Raw genomic sequence first — 26,803 nt, 5'->3', positions numbered from 1 at the left:
AATTACAGACCCATTTCTCTAATGAATAGAGATGCAAAAATCTTCAATAAAATATTTGCCAATCGAATCCAAGAACACATTAAAAGAATTATCCATCATGATTAAGTGGGTTTTATACCAGGCATGCAAGGTTGGTTCAACACAAGAAAATCAATCAGCATAATACACCACATTAATAAATCAAAGAAGAAAAATCACATGAGCTTATCAATTGATGCACAAAAGGTATTTTACAAAATACAGCATGCTTTCTTTATAAAAATACAAAAAATAGGAATTGAAGGAAAATTTTCTCAACATGATAAAGGCCATATATGAAAAACCCAGAGCTAACATTGTCCCCAATGGTGAGAAACTAAAAGCTTTCCTGTAGAGATCAGGGACAAGACAAGGATGCCCACTGCCACCACTGTTGTTCAATATAGTGCTAGAGGTTCTAGCTAGAACAATCAGGCAAGGAAAGAAATAAAAGGCATCCAAATTGGAAAGGAAGAACTGAAACTTTCACTATTCACAGATGAGATGATTGTATATCTAGAAAAATACCGAAAAATCTACAACAAAGCTGCTAGAGCTAATAAATGATTTCAGTAGTCAGGATACAAGAGCAATATGCAAAAATCAGTGGTGTTTCTATACACTAATAATGCACAATCTGAGGAGGAGGTCAGGAAAAAAATTCCATTTACAATAGCAACTAAAAGAATCAAATATTTAGGAATAAAGTTAACCAAGGATGCAAAGCACTTGTATTCAAAAAACTATAATGCACTGCTAATAGAAATAAAAAAAGACCTGAATAATTGGAAGAACATTCCATGCTCATGGATTAGAAGACTAAGTATCATTAAGGTGTCAATTCTACCCAAAATGATATACAGATTCAATGCAATCCCAATAAAAATTCCACCAGCATTTTTTAAGCAAATGGAAAACACAATTATCAAATTTATCTGGAATGGTAAGAGGCCCCTAATAGCCAGAAATATCTTAAAAAGGAAAAGCGAAGTTGGAGGACTCTCACTTCCAGACTTTAAATCATATTACATAGCTACAGTGGTAAAAACAGCATGGTATTGGCATAAAGATAGACACATAGACCAATGGAATCAAATTGATGGTTCAGAAACAGACCCTCATATCTATGGCCAAGTGATTTTTGACAAGCCTGTCAAGTCCTCTCAGTTGGGGAAGAACAGTTTATTCAACAAATGGTGTTAGGAGAACTGGATATCCATAGCCAAAAGAAAGAAAGATGATGCCTACCTCACACCTTATGCAAAAATTAACTCAAAATGGATCAAAGACCAAATATAAAAGAAAGTACAATAAAGCTCCTAGAAGAAAATGTAGGGAAACATCTTCAAGATCTGGTGGTAGGTGGTGGATTCTTAAACCTTACACCAAAAGCACAAGCAACAAAAGAAAACATGGATAAATGGGACCTCCTCAAACTTAAGCATTTCTATGATTCAAAGGACTTCATCAAGAAGGTGAAAAGGCAGCCCAGTTGATGTGAGAAAATATTTGGAAACCACTTATCCGATAAGGGTTTGATTTCCATTTTATATAGAGATCACACAACTCAACAACAAAAGAGCAAGCAATCCAGTTAAAAAATGGGCAAAAGATTTAAATAGATATTTCTTCAAAGAGGAAATACAAATGGCCAAAAAGCACATGAAAAAATGTTCCATATCACTAGCTATTAGGGAAATGCAAATTAAAACAACAATGAGATATCATCTAACACCACATAGAATGGCCATTATTAAAAAATCAAACAATAAGTGCTGGAAAGGATATGGAGAAATAGGAACACTCCTTCACTGTTGGTGCGAGTGTAAAATGGTGCAGCCTCTGTGGAAGACAGTTTGGCGGTTCTTCAGGAAGCTCAATATAGAACTGCCATATGACCCAGCAATTCTTCTACTAGGAATATATCTAGAACTAAAAACTATGACATGAACATACATCTGCACACCAATGTTCATAGTGGCGTTGTTCACAATTCCAAAAGATGGAAACAACCCAAGTGTCCATCTGCCAATGAATGGATAAACAAAATGTGGTATATACATATGATGGAATACTATGCTGCAGTAAGAAGAAATGAAATTGGGACATCCATGATAACATGGATGAGTCTTGAAGACATTATACTAAGTGAAGTAAGCCAGATATAAAAGGAGAAATATTGAATGGTCTCATTAATATGAACTAAATACAAATAATAAACACATGGAATTAAAACCTAGAGTATAGGTTGTAAGGAGATAAGAGGAGGATTGAGAAGAACTATGGATGCTTAATGTACGTAGAAGTTTTCATTAACTTGACTGTAAAATGTGGAGATGGACAGAATTGATAGCTGGTTATAAATAGGATTATGACTGAAAAAGGTAGTCTGGGGCAGTAAATGTCAATAGAAAGAAAGCTAAAGAATAATCTAGGGACTGAATTACACAGTGAACCCAGAAGTGGCTGTGAATTTTGTTAAGGGTACAAATGCAAGAGAGTCCTTCTGTGAGCTACAGCAGATGTATATCACTATTGCAGGGTGATGGGAATATGGAGAAACATGGGAAAACAATTGGTGTGACTTAGAGACTGTGGTTAAACAGCAATACTATAATATTCTTGCATCAATGCCAAGCTGTACTGTATTGATAATGGAGGTGTATGGAAAAGTGTGCCAAATGTTATGCTATGTACCATGATTGGTGATAATAGTCTGATGATAGTGTCTCATAATCTGTAACAAATGTTCCACCAGGGTGTGGAGTTGTATGGGAAATCTATACATCTGTATGACTGTTTTGCAAGTTCACAATATCTGTAACAAAAATATACTAAAAAAGAATGGATTGGGGAAAAACACACCAAATGTAAGATAAGGACTATAGTCGGTAGTAATATTTTGATGATGCTCTTGCATAGTTTGTAACAGATGTTTCACACCAATGTAAAGAGTTGGTGGAGGGGTGATATATGAGACCTCTGTGTGATGTTATGTATGTTTATTTTGTAAGTTCACAATCTTTACTATATACTTATTGTTTATGTGTGTTCATGCATGAATGATACAGTTCAATAAAGAATTTTAAAAAATGCTTTGAGGGTAGCAGATATGGCTCAAGCAGTTGAGCGCCTGCCTCCTTCATGGGTTTCCGATTGCCTCCTAAAAAACAGAAACAAACAACAAGCAAATCGATGAAAAAAAAAAAAACCAACTCAGGGAAATGATGTGGCTTGGTAGTTGAGCACCAGCTTCCCACATACAGTCCTGGGTTCAATCCCTGGTCCCCAGTACCTCAAAAAAAAAGAAAAGAATATTGGGGAAAAAAAACAAAAACCCTTTGAATCTTTGAAGATCACTCATAAATCTTTCTATATGTATCACCAACATGCTTGTCTGTTTCACATTTTTTGCTCTCACATCACAAAAGACATTAGGAATTAAAACCAACTGGGTGGATAAAGGGTGCCATTTCATGGTCTCTCAGCCATATTCTCATCAAGTTTAATGGTATCCATACTACATACATATAGTTATTTCTCTCTCTTTCTCTCTGTCAAGTTTAATAGTTGAATGCTCACAATTCCAGTCTAATAACTATGTGACTCATACAAGTTATTCAACTTGTAAGTGCCAGTTTCCTCATCTATTACAAAAAATGGTAACATCTACATTACAGAGTTAATAATGTGGACTGACTGCAATAATTTAACTGAGCAAATTAAGTTAATTATTTATACTTAATGAGTACTTAATTGATACTTAATAAAGCCCAAAAGGTAGAAAATGAACAAATAGCACCTACTATGAATGTAAAATTTTGACCACATGATTTTGGGCTCTGAAGGAAAAATAGATTATTTGTGGATTAAAACTGCTAATGTGAGGGAAACGGACTTTGGCCCAGTGGTTAGGGCGTCCGTCTACCACATGGGAGGCCCGCGGTTCAAGCCCCAGGCCTCCTTGACCCGTGTGGAGCTGGCCCATGCGCAGTGCTGATGCGTGCAAGGAGTGCTGTGCCATGCAAGGGTGTCCCCCGCGTAGGGGAGCCCCACGCGCAAGGAGTGCACCCGTAAGGAGAGCCGCCCAGCACGAAGAAGGGCGCAGCCTGCCGAGGAATGGCGCCGCCCACACTTCCCGTGCCGCTGACGACAACAGAAGCGTGCCGCTGACGACAACAGAAGCGGACAAAGAAACAAGACGCAGCAAAAAGACACAGAAAACAGACAACCGGGGGAGGGGAATTAAATAAATAAATAAAAATAAATCTTTAAAAAAAAAACAAAAACTGCTAATGTGGCGGCAGACTTGGCCCAGTGGTTAGGGTGTCCATCTACCACATGGGAGGTCCGCGGTTCAAACCCAGGGCCTCCTTGACTCGTGTGGAGCTGGCCCATGCGCAGTGCTGATGCGTGCAAGGAGTGCCATGCCATGCAGGGGTGTCCCCTGCGTAGGGGAGCCCCACGCACAAGGAGTGCGCCCCGTAAGGAGAGCCACCCAACGCGAAAGAAAAGTGCAGCCTGCCCAGGAATAGTGCCGCCCACACGGAGAAATGACACAAGATGACGCAGCAAAAAGAAACAAAGATTCCCTTGCGGCTGACAACAACAGAAGCGGACAAAGAAGATGCAGCAAATGGATACAGAGAACAGACAACCAGGGTCGGGGGGAAGGGGAGAGAAATAAATAAATAAATAAATCTTAAAAAACAAAACAAAACAAAAAACCTGCTAATGTAAGGGAGACAAGATTTTTTTGGCCAAAGCTGGCTAAATACCTGAGAGCACAGATATTAAATACATGAGGGACTATATATTAAAGGCAGTAGTTAGAAGAATCCTGTTTATTTTTTTTTTAATTTTAAAAATTTAATTGCCTTTTAAAAAAAGACAAATAGAGCACAAAAAAGGTTACATTAAAAAATATAAGAGGTTCCCATATACCCCTCACCCCGCCCCACCCCCACTCCTCCCACATCAACCACCTCTTTGTGGCACATTCATTGCATCACTGAGGCACATTCATTGCATTTGGTGAATACATTTTAGAGCACTGCTGCACCGCATGGATTATAGTTTACATTGTAGTTTATACTCTCCCCCAGTCCATTCAGTGGTTTATGGCAGGATATATAATGTCCCTGCAATATCATTCAGGACAACTCCAAGTCCCAAAAATGCCCCACATCACATTTCTTCTTCCCTCTCCCTGCCCTCAGCAACTACCGTGCCCACCGTCTCCACATCAATGATACAATTTCCTCAATTGCTAGAGACACAATAATTCTACAGTAGGATATCAATAAGTCCACTCTAATTCATATTTTACTTCTCCTATGATCTCTTTTAGATTCTGGAACTTAAACTGTTATCAGATATGTAAGACTTCCAAATATTTTCTCCTATTCCATAGGTTGTCTTTTTTACTGACTTGATGAAGTCCTTTGCACAGAAGTTTTTAAATTTTGATGATGTCCCATTTATCTATTTCTTCTTTTGTTGGTTATGCTTTTGGTGTAAGGTCCAGGAAACCACTGCCTAACACGAGGCCCTAAAGTTACTTCCTGACATTTTCTTCTAGGAGTTTTGTAGCCCTGGTTGTTTGACCCATTTTGAGTTAGTTTTTTGTATGGTATGAGATAGGGGTCCCCCTTCATTCTTTTGCATGTGGGTATCCAGTTCTCCCAGTGTCATTCGTTGAAGAGACTATTCTTTCCCAATTGAGTGGGCTTGGCACCCTTGTCAAAAATTGATTAACCATAGATGTGACTGTATTAGTCAGCCAAAGGGGTGCTGATCCAAAATACCAGAAATCTGCTGGGCATTATAAAGGGTATTTATTTGGGGTAGGAGCTTACAGTTACCAGGCCATAAAGCATAAGTTACTTTTCTTACCAAAGTCTATTTGGGGCAAGATGGCTGCCGACGTCTGCGAGAGTACAGGCTTCCTGGGTTCCTATGTTCCTGGGACTTGCTTTACTCTGGCTTCAAGGTTCCTTCCTTCCTTCCTCGGGCTGGCTTCTGTTTCTTCTGTGTGCTGACTTCCTGGGTCTTCAGCATCAAACTCTAACATCAGAAATCTCCACATCAAAAGCTCCAACTCTGTCCTTTGCCATGCTTTTTATCTGTGAGTCTCCACCTACTAAAGGGTGGGGACTGGGTGGGGACTCCATGCCCTAATCATAACTCAATCATGCCCAGGTACAGATCAGATTACAAACATAATCCAATATTTCTTTTTGGAATTCATCAATTATATCAAGCTGCTACACTCCACCCTCCGAATTCCAAAAAGTCATCACAATATTCAAAAAAGCCTTAAATCAGTTACAATGCAAGTACTAAATCATATTATAATCAATTTAAAGAAATACAGTTTGTCTTGGTGCAAAGTTTTTCCGCTTTAGACCCCTGAAACTTACAAAACCATTTATCTGTTTCCAATACACAAATAGATGGACATAGGATAAATATTTTCATTACGACAAGGAGAAAAACATGAGTCATGGGTCCTCTATAGTTCAGTAAACCTGCAGGGCATCCTCCATTTGATTTCAGTCGAGTCATTCTTAAGATGATGGTTTCTTCTCCTTGGGGCCTTATGGGAGTCCACCCTTTCCATAGGCTTGTCCAATGGCCATTTTTTAGGTTCCACCCTCATCAAGCATCTGGGTGTTGAACAAGCTTTAGACCTCTCCCTCCAAGAGTGTTGGGATGATTGCCACACCTCACCCAATCTTTGGGTTAGAGTCTTAACACCCCTAGTACAGTGATGTGGAAACAATATTCCCCCTAACCTTTGGCATACAGGCTCAACCCTCTCAGGGCAATGGGTTGACCTCCTGGCCTTTCCTAACCTTTGGGGGACAGGTCCACTCCACTCAGACCTGTGGGGTGCGGACCTTAACCACCCTAATCCTTGGGAAATGTGCCCCACCCTCTCTGCATCCTGGGGCAGCAAAACTCTCCCATAACATTGGACAGGGACATCCACCCTCTTCAACTGCTGGTGCAAACTCACCCTCTCTGTACACATCGGTGGGGTTCCTCTCTTGGCTCAAGGTGAATACTTAATTCCAGATCTCAGCTTCCATGGTTTTCCTCTTAAAGCTGTTTCTCCTTCAATCTCTCCTTTCCATGTCCTTTTTATTCCAGGTTGACAGTGATTTTGTTCATACAGCTCTCTCAAAAAGTCTGTTGGTTTAGTATGCAGGAAGCAGGGATCCAAGCCATCAGATAATAAGACTTTCCACAAGTCTTTCCTAGATAACCACAACTTCACTCTTGATTTACCAGTTCCAAGGTTAGTTAAGTCTTCAAATGGGGCACTTTCATCTGGGAGCTTGATTTCCAAAGGCTTAGAATTTCTGGAATCAGTTTCTGTTTTCTTTTTGTCAAACAGTTTAGTCCTCAGCTTCTCTCTCTCATCTAGCATTTTGCTATAAGCTGCAAGCAGAAGCCAAGCCACATTCTCTGGGTTTACTTTGGAAATTTCTTCAGCTAAATGTCCAGGCTCACCATTTTCAAATTTTGCCTTCTGTGCAACACAAGGAGTTAATCTTGCTAAATTCTCTGCAACTTTAAAACATGGATCACCTTTCCTCCGTTTCCAATAATAGTTTCATTTACTCCTAAGGCATCATAAAAAGTCTCTTTAGCATCCATATTGTTATCAACAGTCTCTTCAAAGCACTGTAGGTCTTTTCTACCAAGCATCTCACAATTCCTCCAAAAATTACCCTTTACCCATTTATAAAACCGCTCCAGCATTTCAGTAGTTGCAAAAGCACTTCCCCACTCCTCGGTACCAAATTCTGCATTAGTGGGTCAAAGAGGCGCTGATGCAAAATACCAGAAATCTGCTGGGCATTATAAAGGGTATTTATTTGAGGTAGGAACTTACAGATACCAGGCCATAAAGCATAAATAACTTCTCTCACCAAAGTCTATTTGGAGCAAGATGGCTGTCGACGTCTGCGAGGGTTCAGGCTTCCTGGATTCCTACGTTTGTGGGGCTTGTTTTACTCTGTTTCCTTCCTTCCTGGTACTGGCTTCTCTTTTCCTCTGCATGATGACTTCCTGGGTCTTTAGCATCAAACTCTAACATGAGAAATCTCCGCATCAAAAGCCAAGAATCCTGTTTATATTATAGGTCCATTACCTGGATTAGTTCCAGATTCCTTTATAGAACTTTTTCAAAATATAAATGTCCATGTCCTACCTACTAGAAACAGTAATTCCATAGGTCTGGGCTAGGGCCAAGTCATTCAGAGATAAAATTCATTCCCAGGTGATTCCAATGAGCAGTCAAGTTTGCAAGCCACTGTATAGGCTACATTCATCTTTTACTTTGAGGCCCATGAGAAAGTGTAATTAGTGATTCTTTAATACTCTGTTTCCATCTTTCTATGAATTTGGACAAAAAATGTGGGCTGGACATATTAAGAACATATTCTCAGGGCCTCTTGAATACAACTACTTTTCCAAGCACTGATCCACAACAGACGTCCAGATTCTATTCAATTTCATCAACAGAAGAAAAATTTCAGAAGCTAACACATTTCCCCGAAGGAGTTAAGCAAAAACTATAGAGGCGTCAAGAAGATCAGGACTAGATGCTTGAAACAGAAAGGAGATTATTAGAAAATGGAATAATTCTGTACTTTAGTACATAGTACTGTAATGATGTAACAATGTTGATTTCTCATTTTTGACAAACATACCATGGTTATATGAACTGTTAACATTAAAGGATACTGTTTGAAGGGAAGTCGGGGCTGCTGTATGTTATTTCTTATATGTATTATTTCTTCTGTAATCTAATATTGTTTCAAAATAGAATGATGTTCTTAAAAAACAGGCTGAAATAAACATATTCCCAGATTTTAATAATTAAAAAAAAAAATTAAGTGGTTGTCATGGGTTCAGGTTGGGGACGGGGGAAGGATAAATAGGTAGAGTATATAGCATTTTTAGGGCAGCGAAGCTATTCTCTACGATACCTTAATGGTAGATCCAGAGAACTGTGTAAACTCCAGGTTTTAGTTACTAATAATGTATCAATATTGGTCCATCAATTGTAACAAATGTACCACACTAATGCAAGATGTTAGTAATAAGGGAAACTGTGTGTCTCTGTCTGTGTATGTGTGAAGGGGGTATATATGGGAACTCTCTATACTTCCTGTTGAATTTTTCTGTAAGCCTAAAACTACTCTTAAAAATAAAATTTACTATATGTATATAAATATAAAGAAAAGCCAGCACAAATGAAACTGCCTTGAAGAATTTTCAAGTACTTTATGTGATGACCATCACAATGGACATATCAGGAAAGATCAAAGTTGCTTTCAAGATTAAATAGTAAGGGCGGAGGACTTGGCCCAGTGGTTAGGGCGAACTTCTACCACATGGGAGGTCCACGGTGCAAACCCCAGGCCTCCTTGACCAGTGTGGAGCTGGCCCATGCGCAGTGCTGATGCGCGCAAGGAGTGCCCTGCCACGCAGGGGTGTCCCTATGTAGGGGAGCCCCACGCGCAAGGAGTACGTCCTTAAGGAGAGCAGCCCAGCGCAAAAGAAAGTGCAGCCTGCCCAGGAATGGTGCCGCACACACGGAGAACTGACACAACAAGATGACGCAACAAAAAGAAACACAGATTCCCGTGCCGCTGACAACAACAGAAGTGGACAAAGAAGACGACGCAGCAAACAGACACAGAGAACAGACAACAGGGGTAGGGGGGGGAAGGGGAGAGAAATAAATAAAAATAAATCTTAAAAAAAAAAAAGATTAAATAGTAAAGAGTTGAAACCAAAAGTAGAGGAAGGAGAACAGAAATAAAATTTCTCTGCGATAATTAGTGTTGAACAATTTCATTGGGAAAGTGATGAAATTATACTACTACTTATAGTAGTTATGGGAGCAAGGCAATGTATAAACAATAACCAGTTACTTACTTTGCCATTGTTTCTGCAGACAGGTCTTCAGAATTCTTGACTTTTGTTTCACCTAAAAAGAAAATACTTTAAAAATAAAATTCCCAAGAATAAGTAGTTATAAAAGTTAAGAGTACTCTCTTCTAAAGATTTCATCTTTGGACAATGAAATGGGTAGTACTTATATTAGTACATGATGGGCTTACCAAGGATTTCTAAGTTACAAAGTTTTATAGCAGGGGTTCTTAACCTTCTTTGTTCCACAGGCCCCTTACTAAGTACACACTGTACTGTGTATTATTTAATAAATATACCACACCCACACCAACACATTCCCATAAGAATAATGTCTTTTTAAAATTTCAATTCAAGCTCAGTGAGCCTTGGTTAAGAATCCCTGCTTTATAGTCAGCTGTGAATCTACCTCTGAGGAAGATAAACACAGTAGCCTAGCAAAAATATCCATAGTCCTTATATATTACCAGCATGAGGATTTGGTTACTCTTAAGGATCTTCTTGTATCTATTATTTATATATATACTGAAAGACTGGAAGCCATTTGGGGACTCAAAACCCCCAAATGGAACATTCTGGGTTATTTTATGGCTCTGCAACTATGTCACTGAGTCAATGGCTTATCAAGAACTTCACTCACCATGACTTCGCAGATCCAAAGCTACAATCCTACACTGAATTCGACTAATGATCGCCGCCTAGGAGGAAAAGGTAGAGTAGTAAGATACAGCTGGGAGAGTAAGTCTGGCACAAGTATCAGTGATTACTTTGTTAAATGAACTGCTATCAGAATTCAAAAAACCAAGAGAACCAAAAGAAAACTTTCTACCTTTAAGCCAAATAAAAAATGATGATTCTATGTCTTTTTAGTACCTATTCTGGTTCTGTCTCAACTTCAAAATATGGTTTTCCCTACAGCAAATCCCTTGTTAAACTTTAATTCTTCCTAGCCTTTACTGAAACACAAAGTAAATACCACTAGGCAATGACCTTTTGAGATGGGTGATTTTCATATATATTCTTTGGATATTTTTTCCATACTCTGGAAGGGGAATTCTCTAGATAAGGACTGTCAGTCAGTTTCTATCTCGGCTTAAGACATCATGCAAACATGATATTCAAATCATGAATAATTAACCCAAAGCAAAGCAAGTCATGAAATCTACCAAAAGACTAGCTTAAAATAGATGCAGCTATATGTACAAGCTTGTGTCATAGTTAAAGAAAAATGTACTGAGGGAGAGATATATGTCACTGGGGGAGATATAATTTTAGAGGTTTAAACAAAGCAGAAATAACCAGTGATTTTCTTCCTCAATTAAACTAGATTATTTGATAATAACACATCACAATTAGTGTTGACAAATGTCACCAACATATTATAGCTTTTAACAATAAAATGGGAGAACCATCCAGTCCACACTGTATACACACATTGAATGAATGAGGAAAGTGAGGCCAAGAGAAAGGGAATTATTTTCCGGGGTCACATAGCAAGCTAGTAGTAAAAAGAGAACCAGAGTCAAGATAAAGTTATCAATATAACGGTCAATCTATATCACAAAACAAATCAGATTCTTAAAGCACATTTAAAAAATCACCTAGAAAATGAAGCCTGTTTCTACTTTCATTTCTTTAATGCTTTAAAGTCAACAATGGAACGAAATTCTATTATGCTATCTGTTCCTGAAAATTAATTTACAGTTGTTGTCCAAGGCATAACGGTGGTAGCAAAGCCTTCAGTGCCAAAAAATAAGTGTATATATTTTGGAAATAAAATTAAGTGGCAGAGACAATGTCAAATTTGCTTGATTGCTCTACATTACAAAAAAGAAAAGAAAAAAGAAAAGAAATAGGTTGACAAGACAGCAACAAAAATTACATTTGAAGTCAGTAATTATCACATTCAACCTTTAACTTAAAAGCAATGATTTATGATTCCATGTGCCTGTTAGAAAATACTAAAAATAATGTTAAAAACAAATATTTTTCCTTTGCATATTCATTTGGATCTTTCTAAATAACTTCTGCTATAAATCTGGCCAATTGAATAATGGAGTAACAATACAGAAAAATTTAGGCACTGTCCCTGCTTTCAGGATGTTTGTATTCTAGAAGACCAGGAAACAGTAAATCAGCAAAGTAAAATCAAAGAATAAAACATGCTTTATAGACAATGAAAAAGTGTCCAGGCATGTCTATGGAAATAACTCCAGATCTTGTCTTAAGCAGTACAACTTTGCCACTTCTGGAATGTTTGAGTTAGTAGATTTGTCCAACTTTTTCTCAACAGAATGTGTAGTATCAGTAATAACAATAGCAGTATCAGCTAATACTTATTAAGTATTATTATATGTCAGGAACCAATTTAAGTGTCTCAAATTTATTATCTCACTTTCTCCTCACCACTTTTTACTATTCAGACATAATTTTCATCACTTTGCGGGTGAGAAAATTTTATAGCAAGATTAAAATTTTGTCCAGGGCCAAAGAGCTAGTAAGTCGTGGAGCCAAGATTCAAATCTCAGCATCCTGGCAACAGGTGGTTTTTGACTCTGGCTGTATAATAGAATCACCTAAGGAACTTTAGGAAATACTGCTGCCCAGGTGCTGCCCTACCAAAAATTCTGACTTATGTGATTTGGAGTGGGAACAAGGGCATCTTTATATTTTAGAATTCCCCAGGTGATTCTAATGTACAGCCAAATTTGAGGACCACCAGACTAGACTAGATAATTAGAGATGAGACTGGAAATAAGATGTGGATAGTAAAACCTATTTCTGTTATCATTCACCAAATTATCGCACGTTATTTCTGAGGAGGCTGGGAAAATATTAGCCTAATTTTATTAGCTTACAAAATAGGTTTTGAGAAGTATATCAAGTATTGGTGAAGGTTTAGAAAAACAGATAGCCTCACAAACATGTGACATCCTCAAACTTCACAATTTTGCCCAATTTGATAGGTGAAAAGTAGGATCTCCTTATTTTACTTTATTTTTTCCTTATTAATAAGGAGGTTGGGCAAGTTTAGTAAGTTTATCATTTATTTAGATTTCCTCTTCTGTAAACTGCCATTTCATATCTTTTTCCCATTTTTTTCTGGATTGTCTTTTTCTTACTGCTTTGTAGTTTTTTCTTCTTTTAATGAAATGAAATTAACCCTTTTACAATGAAAATATTAATTCTTTGCCTATAGACTGCATATACTTCAAATATTTTTTACCTAGCACAGAGCTTGTGTTTCAACTTTAAGATGCCTCTTCCAGGAGTTTTGTGTTTTAGCAAAATCAAATTTATCAACCTTTCCTTTATGGATTTTTCTTCCTGTGGCCTAAGTTTTAAGAAGGTCTGTCTGCCTGTCCCAAAGTCATATATGAATGTCCTTATGGTCTGTTTTTAAAATCTAGCCCTTTGATCCATTTGGATTGTAACTTTTATCATGTATTAAATTCCTTTCTATATAGGGGCTTTTTTTTTTTTTAAGTTTTCTGCCAATGCTATACTACTGAGTTTTACAATGTGTTTTGATAAGTGGGACAGCAAGTCCACACTCTCTTCTTTAAAAAAATTATCTTGTCATTGGTATTTATTCTTCTGTATGAATTTTAAAGTTTGTTTCATGAAAAATCCCACTGAGATTTTAACTATGGAGCTAGATTCATATAGGAACATGACTTATTTCTCTATTCAGATTTCCTTTAGGTCTTCCAGGGAAGTTTAATCGTTTTCTCCATAAATATGTTATATTTTTTAAAAAGGCTTTTTTTTTTTATATTGACTTTGTAAACTATCACTTAACTAACAGCTCATTAGTTATTTTTCTAAGGAGATAATATCTGCAAATAATGACTGTTCTAACTCATTTTTCTTTCCTATTTGGCTAGAACCTCTAGTACAAGGTTGAAAATAGGACCCGTGTCTGCCCCTGACTCTTAAAAGGAATGTTGTCAAATGTTTCACCACTAAATAAGGTATTTATATAATTTTCTGATATATAACCACTATAAAATTAAGGAAGTTTCTCATCTATTCCTACTTGTCAAGAATTTTCATCGGAGTGGGTGTTGTATTTGATCAAATGCTTCTTTGACATCAAGTGAGCTAAGAAATGAACTACAATGAAAGATTTTCTAATGCTGAAAATTCTAACATTCCTGGGATAAGACCTACTTTGCCATGCTGTATTATTCTTTTACTACACTGTTGGATTCAATCTACTATTATTTTATTTAGGATTTCTGCATCTATTTTGTAAGTGAGATTGGCTAATTTTCCTGCATTATTAACTGTCCAGTTTTGGTATTAGACCAATGCTGTCTATCGTAAAATAAGTTGAGTTGCTTTAGATAGTACTATTTTAATTAGTGGTTTACAACATGGGAAATTTAAATTGAACTTTCTCCTTTTTGAAAATTAACATCCCATAGGATACTTAGAATTAGAAGTTAAGTTTTAACTAGTCTTGCTGCCTCCAGTTTGTGTCCCCTACTCAATCCATCATCAATACTAGTACCTTGATTTTTCTAAAACGCTTCAAAAGCTCCCCACTATCTACAACATTGACACTCAATTACAAGTAGGTAGATGGGAATCAGAGAGCTCAACTCCTCAGAACTTCACAATCTGAACACATCTGCAAGAGTTTCAAGCAACATGTGCTTGAAACCATTGCAAAACTCTTCCGTCCTAACTTTTGTATGCCTAAAATGTGTTTAGTGTGGAAGTGGATGGGGGAAGTGAGCTGGTTCAAAATAGCTCCCTGTACAATTATCCTGCTCAAAGAATTTAAAGGATAAGGTGTAATTCCCTAGCTAACTATACAAAGTCCTTCCATGATTTTGGCCCTCTGATCTCTCTAGTCATCTCTTCCATTCTTCCCACAGTCATACTTTATACTCAAACTACAACCAAGCTACTTAAAACTTCCAAAACATGCTTCATTGTTATTACACGTCACTGCCTTTGCTTTTACTTTTCCTTAGAATGCCTTCCCTACTAATACAACTTCTATTCAGTCTTTAAATCCCAGTTCAGATGACCCCTCTCTTGTGCAACTTTCCTGGTAGTCCCCTCACCCATCACCACTGAGTTAATCATCCCCTTCTCTGTTACCTTTGTATGTTATACACAGATGCTATAAAACTCATCTATCAACAGTGCTACTCATATCAATTCCTTTGCCAAAAACCTGATATCTTTTGTTTAGCTAGGTGGGGGTATTATTAGTTCTAAAAAATGAAATTTAGACAGAGTAAGCTGTTTTGAGATTTAAACCTATATTAAGAGAAAAGCTTCTAAGATTTGAAAGATTCCATTATTTGGAGGCTGAGAAAAGGCGGAGGGATCAGCAAAGGAGACTTTGAAGAAGTTGCCAGGGAAATAGGAATAAAATAGGAGAGTGGTGTTCCTGGAAGCCATGTGAAAGATATGCTTTAAGGAGTGAGTACCAGAGGCTAAGTATGATTAGGAATGAAATTACTAGCTGCCTTAGTGTTGTAGAATTTGAGAGAGGTTCAATTATTTGTGTATAGAAAGGCAAGGACTCAGGAATGATTTTGAGAAGGAAAAATGGTTTATTGACGGCCAGCCGGACTCGGGAAAGTCTGTCTCCCTGAGGCTTCGAATAGCCTAAGTAAATTAATCTTGTTGCTTATCCGAAATTCTGCTAAATTCAAAGTAAAATATAATGTTCTAAAACAAAAAAATGGTGCTAAAGCATTGGGAATAATTTGGTTACAAGCCATTAGTTAAGAAACAAAATTCTTGTGTAAAACTGCATGGTCATAGTGTAAAACTGCACAGTCATAGTGCAAATTAAGAAAGGTTTCAGGAGTCTTTGAAATGTTTTGCAGTCACACTTATTTTGTAAAAAATCTAAGTTTTAAGTAACTAAAGTTATGTTTTTGTGTCAAACTATTCATGTCTGCCTATTTGTCCAAATTGTTGAGGTTAAATATGCAGTTATATAAGTAATATGTATTTCTGGACCCCAAATTAAGCTAAACAGTATATAAAATAATGCAAATTATAAGTAACATCAATAAGTTGTGTTTCTGTGTCTAACTCTATTTGTGTCTGTCTATTTGCTCAGTGTATGTCTTCATACATCAGGATGATAGTATCAAATTAACAAGTGAGAATTCTTAAAAGAGCTCTATTCAAATTGTTAAAAATTAAATATGCAGTTATATATGTGAATAAATATTCTTAGAGCCCAAATTAGATTAAGCAGGATGAAAAAGTCATATAAAAATCTGATTATAGAAACTATTGGGAAAGGGCCTCCTCTTTGCAAGAGCTTTAAAGGCAAGACTAGGTGTGGCAGATTAAACCTATCTACTAGGCTAGGGAATTAAAAATCAGTTTGCCCTGTAATTTCCCAGTTTAAACCTTTTGTCAGGCATAAAACATAAAAAACAAAGATTAGTTTAGTTTTCACATAAAGGAAGAAAATATTGATTAATGTAATCTGGCAGCCTACTGCCTCAGTTTCCTACTCCCGGGTTAAAAAGCAACAAAGGAAACCAGCTTAAGCCAGTCCTATAGGCAATAAAAAGATGCCCAAGAAAGAGCTAAGTCAATACCAATTCAGCACTAAATTCCATTCCTTATTTGACAAAGGGGAGCAGGTAAAAACTAAAATGGTTAGAATGTAATAGAGGAAGCGGTGAAATCACAAACTTTTGCCTGGGAAAGTTAGATCTTCTTGGATAGGCTGTAACTTCTGAAGTATCCAATCCATGAAGAAACAGAAGAAGAGTTTGCGTGCCAGGTTTAGGAGTATAAATTGTGTCATTTTTCTTTGTTCGGGGCGCCAGCCATATTTTCTGGTTGTGTGCCCCTTCTTGCAAGATTGAGGATAAATTCTTTTCTTCTCTACAATCGGGTAAGCCTTATTTTCTTCCAGAAGATTTCTTTCCAACAAAGATAAAGGTAGTTAGTGACTCTGTTGACAAATTTCAGTAAGTAAAGAAAAGTCCATAAAAACTATGGAGAGATCTTTCTGGGATTATGATTAAGCGAATTAAGTAATTGTGTAATATATTTTAAAACCTGGTAGTGAAAGTGCTTTTAAAAAAATTATTCATTTTCATAACTTAAACAAAGAAAAAGTTTTAGCTTCCTGTAAAGAGAAAAAGAGAACATTCCTTGCATAAACTATAATGGTTTAAATTTTATTTAGCTTGAGTGTAATCTCCCATAGTTAACTTATAAACTAAATTAACATTATATGTATAAAATCTTTAAAGTAATAAAAATTTAAGTTCACGATAATAAAATTAAGCTAAAAAAAAAGACTGTAGATATGCTCTCTTAAAGAAATAAAGTAAATTTCTTTGGTTAGTAATTATAATTTACTAAGTTTATTTAAATGTAAGGTAACTAGTCAATGTGGTTGTAGTCAATTATAAAAAATTTGTAAAACATCTTCCAAACTGAAAACATGTAAATAGTTCCAGTTCTAGAAGTCATTGTTAACTAAAAATTTGGATTGGTATTGGTTGCAAAAAATAACTTGGTAATAATAAAACCTGTTTGAAGGCCACCGCAAGGTGCATATTTAAGGAAATAGTAATAAAAAGTTATCTTGATTCTATTGGGAATCTTCTGTTTTCATTTTAACAATGAAAAATAGTTTTTTCCCCCTCTATTACTAAAGTAAAATACCTACTATTATCTTCATGGTAAAATTATAATAAGTAAACAGTCATTTGATATATGCTGTGTTGCATTAAATTGTTTAAAATATATATAAAAACAAGGAATAAACTTTAACATTGTCTAACTCTTTTGTGCATTTAAACCAGGCCTTGAATATATTACAAGTTGCCTCTCCATGTGAGTTATTGGCTAGGCTGGTCACTGACCCCTCAATTAGAAATATTTGCTATATCAACCTCTGGTTCTGTTCCTGAAGTCGATGGAAACTACGTTGCAGTTTCAAGCTCCTGCAGCAGCCAATGATGACTTGGTACAGCCAAGTGCACAATGGATATCGCCTCCAAACTGGCACTGTTCCATAGTGCCACAGAGCACTATGCACCAGGCTGGTAAAATAATGGAAACTCTCTCTAGAATCAATGATGCTGCGACTTGCTCACTGTGAAGAACATGCTAAGTGGAGCCATGATACCAGGATACTGTAAGTAAAACTTAAACACAGTTGACATTATGGCCTGCTCCCATGGAGAGATAACATGTAAAGTATTACAAACCTGAAACTTAAAACTATTAATTGCAACTCTAAATCCTTTGCATTAAGTAATACATTCATTAATATTAAATGTTGTACTCTTATCCTGTACTAAATATATACCTAATAATTATAACGTTATATTTTCTATTTCGGATCAAGTGCAAAAGTATATTAGACATGTTAAATTCCTAGTAAATTCATTTTCTAAACAGTTAATAAACATGTCTATAGAATAAGGTGGTGGTCTCAGCCAGGCTCAGTCAACTTACTATATTCTATTGTACTGTGTAGCAAAAAATGAGGCTTGCTTGCTAATAATGAGTCACCTATTGAACAAGTCAAAATTACCAGAAATTGTAAAATTAAAACCAAAATGTAAAAAAAACCTTTATTCTGTAGTTCCGATCACTCCCACAGCTAAAAACTAAGAAAATTTCCAACTTGGTGTACTAATCCTGAATGAAACCAATTGCCCATAGGGTGCCAGTTCACCAGGAGCATCTGACAGAGCACATGAGTGCCAATCATGAAACAGCTTGAAATGTGTCTTCAAACAAAGCTAAGTATCTATTGCAATTTCTCTCTAAAAATAAATAACTTAAAAAAAGTATATATATATACTGTTCCCACCAGTTTTTAAAAAGGAGTGCCATCTTTATAAGCACCTAACCTTGTCTACCTCTGCAATCCAATGTCCTCTTTTAAAAACAGGTATTCCAAATTTTTAATTAAGTTTGTTTCTTTCAGAGTGAACATCTTATTAACCATATGAAAACTTCATCCAACTTCGTACAGAATGCCATATCCATCTTCCTCCAGTTAAAATAAAATAAGAGTTTTACAACTTGTTAGGCAATAACTACAGCCCATGGCCAGCAGGAAGCAGTTACAGAAAAGAGATCATCTCCCTTCAGCACCCCTTTAAGATTAAAGGTGTAAACTCTTTTAAGGGTAAAACAAAATTAATAAATAGATCTGGAGCCTGACTGAAAATCCACGAGTGCTGGTGGCTCCAGGATGACTGCAGGGGGGCCCCCGCCCTAGGATTCTGCTGTCCAGAATGAAAACTTCTAAACTTCGAAAAACAGTCCTGGATGCTACACTAAAGATCGATAAGTAATCAATCAAAACAACAAACAGCCACCCATCTCATAGCTCCAACAATACTTATGCCAAAGCTTAGCAAGTTAAACTTTGGCATAAGCGGGGAATGATGTGGGCTATGGGTGGGAGGCTCTTTGTCTCTTCAGAGATAACCTTAACCTAGGCTGTCTGTCCTGACCGTTGTGGGTGTGGGATGATGAGAGGCTGTAGTCCTGCCCTTGGTGACCATGGCAACGACTCCAGTCCCAGGAAACAGTTTATCAATGCAAACTCTCTAGACTTTGAATATTCAGGGGAAATGCAAACCAAATGTGCTGAAAGCTTATCTAGAATGTATGAAGTCCATGCTAAAAGCTTACCTAGGATGTGGAAAATATATGCTAATTCAAGCCTATTGAGAACTGAAACAAAAGGACCATTTGGCCTTTCCTCTGTATAAAAGGGACTCAAAAATCTTGTTTGGGGCTTGGAATTGAAACAAAAAGCTCCCGAGTCCAGCCGTCCGTCCGTCAATAAACCATTTTTCCTTCTCAAAATCATTCCTGAGTCCTGGCCTCTCTATATGCAAATAATTGAACCTCTCTCAAATTCCACAACATTTCAATCCCGAGCCCCAAAAAAGATTTTTGAGTCCCTTTTATAAAGAGAAGAAAGGTCAAATGGTCCTTTTGTTTCAGTTCTCAATAGGTTGAATTAGCATATATCTTCCACATCTTAGGTAAGCTTTTAACATGGACTTCATACATTCTAGATAAGCTTTTAGCACATTTGGTTTGCATTCTCCCTGCATATTTAAAGTTTATAGACTTTGCATTGTTAAACTGTTTCCTGGGACTGGAGTCGTTGCCATGGTCACCAAGGGCAGAACTGCAGCCTCTTACCATTCCACACCCACAAGTCAGGACAGACAGCATAGGTTAAGGTTATCTCTGAATAGACAAAGAGCCTCCCACCCACAGCCCACATCATTAGAACTGCTACATGTATAATAAAATAATACCTGTATTTATATAATGCTTTTCATCATAATAACTAACTAAAACCACATTGTGTCTGTCATGTAATCTTGACAATATTCCTATGTGAAATGGGGTTAGTCAGTGTTTCTGTTGGACAGATGATGAGCCTGAGATGGGAAGAAGTCATCCTGCTCAGATGGTAGTGTGAGGAGTGGAACCTTGATTTTCTAATTCCCAGCTCACTATTACATTCAGTTCCACTGCTTTCATGTTGTGTTATTTTAATGTTTTGTTTGTATTTTCTTACTCTTCTCAGGCTTTAATTAGTTGCAACCACCTCTGAAGAGAACTCACTTTGAGGCTATCAGTGGCTTGAACTATTAAATATCATAATTATGTGCTCTGAGAGCATAATTTAGCTAAGAATGCATCTAATCAGGTTTTTGCCTCAAGGCAGATTGTAAACCATTTAAAAAGCCAGATATCTCTGTCCACTTGTTTTAGCCGAGGAAGCGGTTGTCCTTCCCATCAGTGTTACCTCTTACAGTAGGGGTATAAGCAAGATTAATTGGGTTGCCAGGAGCATTTTGTTCTTTTACTAGAGTTCACACAGCTGCTTTTCCTTTGTTCTTCCTGTGAGTTTGATTCTTGGGTTGTTAGAAAAATTCTATAGCTATATCTGAACCAGACTAAAAGGGAAACATTGATTCTATGAAGATTAAAAAGTGTTAATCAAAGCAATTGGGAAAAAAAAAAGCTTCTAATAAAATTTTTACTGTATTATTTGTATACATGCCCCATCTCCCTTTTTCTTATCTTCCCCAATATACTTAAGCATCATAAACAACGGAAGAGAGTAAATTTGTCTGTTTAATTCTCCATAGCAACTAGAACAAAACCTGGTATACAGTATGGGTTTAATAAATATTTGCTAACTGATCTTATTAGAGGGAGAACTCTCATTTTCCTTTCCTTAGTAGCCAAGCACAAAGCCTGGAATATAGAATATAAGAGTAAATATTTGAAAAAATGAACTGAATTAATTGGAGTAAAAAACAGGAATCAGCAGATACTTCTGATTCATCTTGGCTTCAATAAATCAATCCATACTTGGTTGGTCCCAGGACCCTTAGAGATACCTAAGCTGAAAACAAATGGAGGCTGGCAAAATCTATCTAGGTGAGCTGCAGGTGCTAATGAGCTCCCACAGCTCCTCTCAGTCATGGTTTCTCCCCCACTCCCCCATATTCAGTATTTGCTGATGGAAGAGAGCTATAGAAATCCTAAGTATTACCCATTATACAAGATCATCCTGATTATTATAGTAGCAGCTACAGTAGAAACTAACAAGGGAATGAAGGTGCGGTAGCTTGAATTACGTACACCAGAAAGAACATGTTCTTATCTTAATCCATTCCTGTGGTTGTGAACCCACTGTAAACCGGACTTTTTGAAGATGATATTTTTAGTTAAAGTGTGGCCCAAATGAATACGGTTGGGCCTTAATCCTATTAACAGAGGTCTTATGAAGAGATGCCACCTAGAAGAGAAGCTGGAAGTCAACAGATCTCAGAATAGAAACTTTTTTCCCACAGTGTCCGAGAAAATTATTTTAAAAGGTAGTATAATATTCTGTCTTATAGGATCACCCAGTTTATTTAACCATTTACTTAAGGTTTGGACTTTGGGATTGCTAATTTTAGACAAATAGCTTTGCCTGTATTTAGTGTTATTTCCTTAGAATAGGTGCCTTGAAGTAGAATTTCTGTATTAAATGGTATAAATACTTTGCCAAATCACTTTCCCAGTAATTTACTTTGCCGATACCCGAAAACATTATTAATTTGCGATGTAAAAAATGTTACCTCCCATGAATCAGATATGATTATTCACGACGATGAATGTTCCCTATGGTTGTTTGTTCTCAGGAATTGTCTGTTCCTGCCTTTTGGCCTGTGTCTCTTGGAGTTTGGGATTTTTCTGATGATGCTATATGACTTCTTTATGTATCCGACATTTGTAAATGACTGTCATTTGATAAAGCCTTAGAATGCATACCTTTCTGCTTTCTTAAACAATACAATGAATGAAATTTAACGTTCTCTTAAAAGTTCTGGGCCAATATTAAATTTTTCAAGGAATAATTATAGAGCATCTACATCATGGACAGCCCTGAATCGGGTGCTAGACATATAAAAGGGAATAAGGCACAATCCTTGCAAGGAGCTCACAGTCTAGCATAATAAATATTAATCATAGTGTTCATCTCCTGGCTGTCAGTGTACTTTCTCCCTCTATTTTGGTGCCTTTTTCTTATACTTTGCTGCCTTATTTTACCAATATCACCTGGGTGAGGGTCTGAGGGAAATTCTCTAATTATAAGGTACTTGGGCTTATTTTTGTTGTTTGCCATACTGCCTTCTGGATCCACAGACATGTTCCAATGCTTGATGAAATCTGACCTCTGGAGTCAAGTCAACCGCTAGAGTACTAACTTTTATGTAGTCATTTTTTTTTCAAAGCACCATCACAAAAAACTCATTTGGTGGGCTGGTATACTGTCAGGAATAACAATAAAAAAAGGGCAGGTAAATTTAACCAGCCAAAGGCTGAGCTATAAAGTTAATTGAGTGGTAGAGAATTCCCTAATTCCCAGCTATAAACTAATAGAGGCTTCTTGATTATACAAGTAAACCAGGGGAGCAACTGGGACATAATGATCTATCTGTAAAAGGTTTTCCCAAAGTATGAGATATGAATAGGTGTTTTTAAAAAAGGGATTGAGTGTTCAAATGCATTTGGAACACACGATTAAAATGAAATATATTGGGAAGTGGGGGTGGCAATTAAATGTATTGGGGAGTGGGGGAGGCTCAAGCAGTTGAGCACCCACCTCCCACATGGGAGATCCTGGGTTCAGGTCCCAGTGCCTCCTAAACAAACAAACAAACAAACAAACAGACATCGAGCAAAAAACAACAAGCAACAATGAGCACAACAAGCAAAAACAATGAGCAAACAAACAAGGGAATCATGGGGGGGACAAAATTAAATATATTCATTTAGAACAGTATCTAAGAGCTTTTAATATATTGATATGTGAGATGAATTGTCAAGAGAGATAAAGTAGAATATTATATACAATATTTCTCACACTTGTTTAATCAGAAAATCCCTATTTCATTCATTTTTCTTGGAATTAGTAATCTGTAGAATTAACTTTGGTAAAAGAAGAACTAGGATGTCCACTATGATGATAATAAATATAATGTCAGCAGCTTATTTTTATCAATCGCCTACATTGTCAGGCACTTTCTATATTATTTCATGGTTCCTATTTATGGGATAAAAATATGTACTATCAATACATGTCAACAAAGCTTATTATAATATTTGCATAAGGCTTTATAATTTATAGACAATTTTTTAAAAGATTTATTTTATTTCCCACCCCTCCTCATTGTGCTGTCCACTCTCTGTGTCTCTTAATTGTGTGCTCTCTATGTGTCTGCTCATCACCTTTTTTTTTTTGGAGGCACTGGGAACCAAACCCCAGACCTCCTATGTGTTAGGCAGCCACCCAACTGTTAGAGCTACATCTGCTTTCCATATAGACAGTTTTCTTTTTTTTTTTTTTTTAAAGATTTATTTTTATTTATTTAATTCCCCTCCTCTCCCCCGGTTGTCTGTTTTCTGTGTCTTTTTTTTTGCTGTGTCTTGTTTCTTTGTCTGCTTCTGTTGTCGTCAGCGGCACAGGAAGTGTGGGTGGCGCCATTCCTCCACAGGCTGCTCTTTCCTTCGCGCTGGGCGGCTCTCCTTACGGGTGCACTCCTTGCGCGTGGGGCTCCCCTACGCGGGGGACACCCCTGCGTGGCACGGCACTCCTTGCGTGCATCAGCACTGCGCATGGGCCAGCTCCACACGGGTCAAGGAGGCCCGGGGTTTGAACTGCGGACCTCCCATGTGGTAGACGGACGCCCTAACCACTGGGCCAAAGTCCGTTTCCCTAGACAGTTTTCATCTTCATTATTTTACATAATCTTCAAAGAAACCTTAAAATATAAAGAGACTATATTTGGGGAGTAAGGGCTTAAGTAGCTTGCTCAAGGCCATATGACTAGTTCTAGTAAATCAGACTAGAAATCGCATTTCCTAACTCCTAATTCATTATTCCTATCCTTAGTGTTAAAAGCAACAGGTGGTTTCATGAAAATTCTATTCTAGACATTCCCAGGCCCTTTACCTTTAGGGATCCTGAAAACTCAAATAGGAAACATTAGCTCTGATTTTTAACTGGAGTCCTGTGGAGTTATTCAGTTCAAAGATTATAGTGAGGCTATCTCTGGTAAATATACGTAATTTTCATCAAAATTTTACAAAATTGACATATTAAATACTATCCTCGGAATAAGGTTTTCCTATCTACTACTTTTTGCTAAATTTCTTATATGGGAAAGCCTGGAGTAACTATCCCCAGTAAGTTACAATGCAGTTGTGTGAATGTGCCATGCCAATTAAGATGGTGACTTTTTCCTTTCCCCAGTCACACATCACTTTACTTCTAGGTCTCTAATGTATAAAGTGACCAGTAGTGACAGCAAGTTATGGCACATGAGCTATTTCTGATGGCTCTGACTTTGGTATGACTGTTCAGGGCAACTAGAGTAAATTTACTACATACAGCAGCTATGTTAGAAACAGGCATATGCTGCTGTTACTCATTCATTCAAAAAACATTCCATGAGCACACACTATATGCCAGATATAAATAAGCCACAGTCTTTGCCTCCAAAAAAAGCTCACAATCTAGCTGAAAAATGTAAATGTCTAGAACTGTGCTACTGAACAGTATTCTTAAAATATGGCTAGCCCAAACTACATGCATTATAACTGAAAAACACACACTGGATTCCAAAGACTTATAAAAAGAGAATGCAAAATATCTCAATAATAAAATTTTATATTGATTACCTGTTAAAATGGTAATATTCTGGATATACTGGGTTAAATAAAATAAATATTAGTATAAAATTTGTTTCACTTGTTCCTTTTTACCTATTTGGCCCCTGTCTTGTTTGCTACTTCCTTTTGTACATGAATATTGATAATATCTTCCTTAGCTGTATCTTCTCCTGCACATGGGCTGCCCCATCCTAGAGTCAAAGATATTAGGAAGATCAACACCTGGCTAAATTGACACAGATACATATCCTTTACTCGGGATGATGGGATGACAGTATGACGAACCAAATATTATTTACTTCCTAATAGCTTACAAATTATCATTAAAACATAAAGCATTATCTTTAAAAAAGAAGAAGCAATTCCCAATTATTTATGGGACATTTCCACATGTGAAGTACCACATTATATACATTATATATATCTAAGGCACCTGAATAAAATTTGCCTGCTTATTCATTATTTAGATTACTGGGATACAAACCCCACTTTAGATAAGGCACAAATTTCACACCTCTCATCTCAATGCACATATATACAAACTTTACAGACTCTTTCAAGAATTCGTGGAGTAGGGTCCACTCCAGTTAAGAACATTTGGTTTAAACCTTTGGTCAAGTAATCTTATTCCAACCATGATAAATATTTGGAATCTGCTCAAATCCCTAACCTTCTTATATAAAGTCATATAGTAAGCATAGAAGGAAGAGTTAGGTTAGTCAAGTTCATCAGAAGTGAAAGAATGTGCTAACATCAACTTCTATTACAACAACTTACCGTGAACACAGCCCAGGAGAGAGCAGAATGGCCTCCCCCATGCAGAAGGAGCAGGACTGGACCCTCTGAACCACTCTTGTAAACTCGAAAAGTGTATGAATAGTTAAAGATAACATATCCAAGTTTCTGTTCACTGATGTTTTCAATTATTTAGTCATAATAATATCGGTTAGAAAACCCAAGCAGCACCAAGTTATATGCAAAGCTGCATACTTTCCAACTTAAGAGAAACTTAAATAGAAGTGTCTGAAACTCAAAACCTCTGTTTTTGAAACATGGAGCCAGCATGCCCATTTTTTCAATGGAAAAACAAAATGATTTCCTTTTGTCCTAATGAGGACATAGTCTATGGTTTCCAGAAGCTAAACTGGTTCAACTCACTTGAATCATGAAACCGTCCCTTTGGCCCTTAAAAGATATATCAGGTTCAGGAATTTAAATCTCAATGTTTTCCCCATGCAATCAACAATTATAGACAACTAAGATATTGGCATGGACTTAGAGTTAATACTCCATGTTATATAAGAAAGGGAAATAAAATGGAATAAACAATAGGAATAAAGAACATTTTAGAAACGTCACAAGTCCTCTTAGACTACATTATAGACTTGCAAAAGGATATATCTTTGCCAGTTTCATTCTCTATCTCCACATCTTCCATGGACTCAAAGTACTGATTCCAAGAAACAGGAGAAAAGTCCCGTTTTCGTCCAGGACTAAAGAAAAACAAAAATGGAAAAAAAAGAGATAAATTTCAATTGAAGAATAGTTATGCATGAAAAGATAAAATCTTGATCAACAAATGCTAAAGGTAAATCTAAAATGAAAATAG

At 36.8% G+C, this 26,803-nt stretch overlaps 1 protein-coding gene across 1 annotated transcript in view; it reads right to left on the bottom strand.

Moving 5' to 3' along the window:
• Positions 1-26,803, bottom strand: part of PPME1 (protein phosphatase methylesterase 1) — a 123,633-nt gene that overhangs the window by 44,450 nt on the left and 52,380 nt on the right. The window contains exons 2-5 of the mRNA XM_058305940.1: positions 26,594-26,687; positions 25,972-26,064; positions 10,610-10,667; positions 9,976-10,027 (exon numbers count right to left, since the gene is read on the bottom strand). Of these exons, the coding sequence (XP_058161923.1) occupies positions 9,976-10,027; positions 10,610-10,667; positions 25,972-26,064; positions 26,594-26,687 (297 nt within the window). The remainder of the gene's footprint in view (positions 1-9,975; positions 10,028-10,609; positions 10,668-25,971; positions 26,065-26,593; positions 26,688-26,803) is intronic.

Source organism: Dasypus novemcinctus, chromosome 10 (assembly GCF_030445035.2).
Source record: "Dasypus novemcinctus isolate mDasNov1 chromosome 10, mDasNov1.1.hap2, whole genome shotgun sequence".
In the NCBI taxonomy this organism is placed as follows: Eukaryota; Metazoa; Chordata; class Mammalia; order Cingulata; family Dasypodidae; genus Dasypus; species Dasypus novemcinctus.
This window is presented reverse-complemented; position numbering and strand designations above follow the sequence as displayed.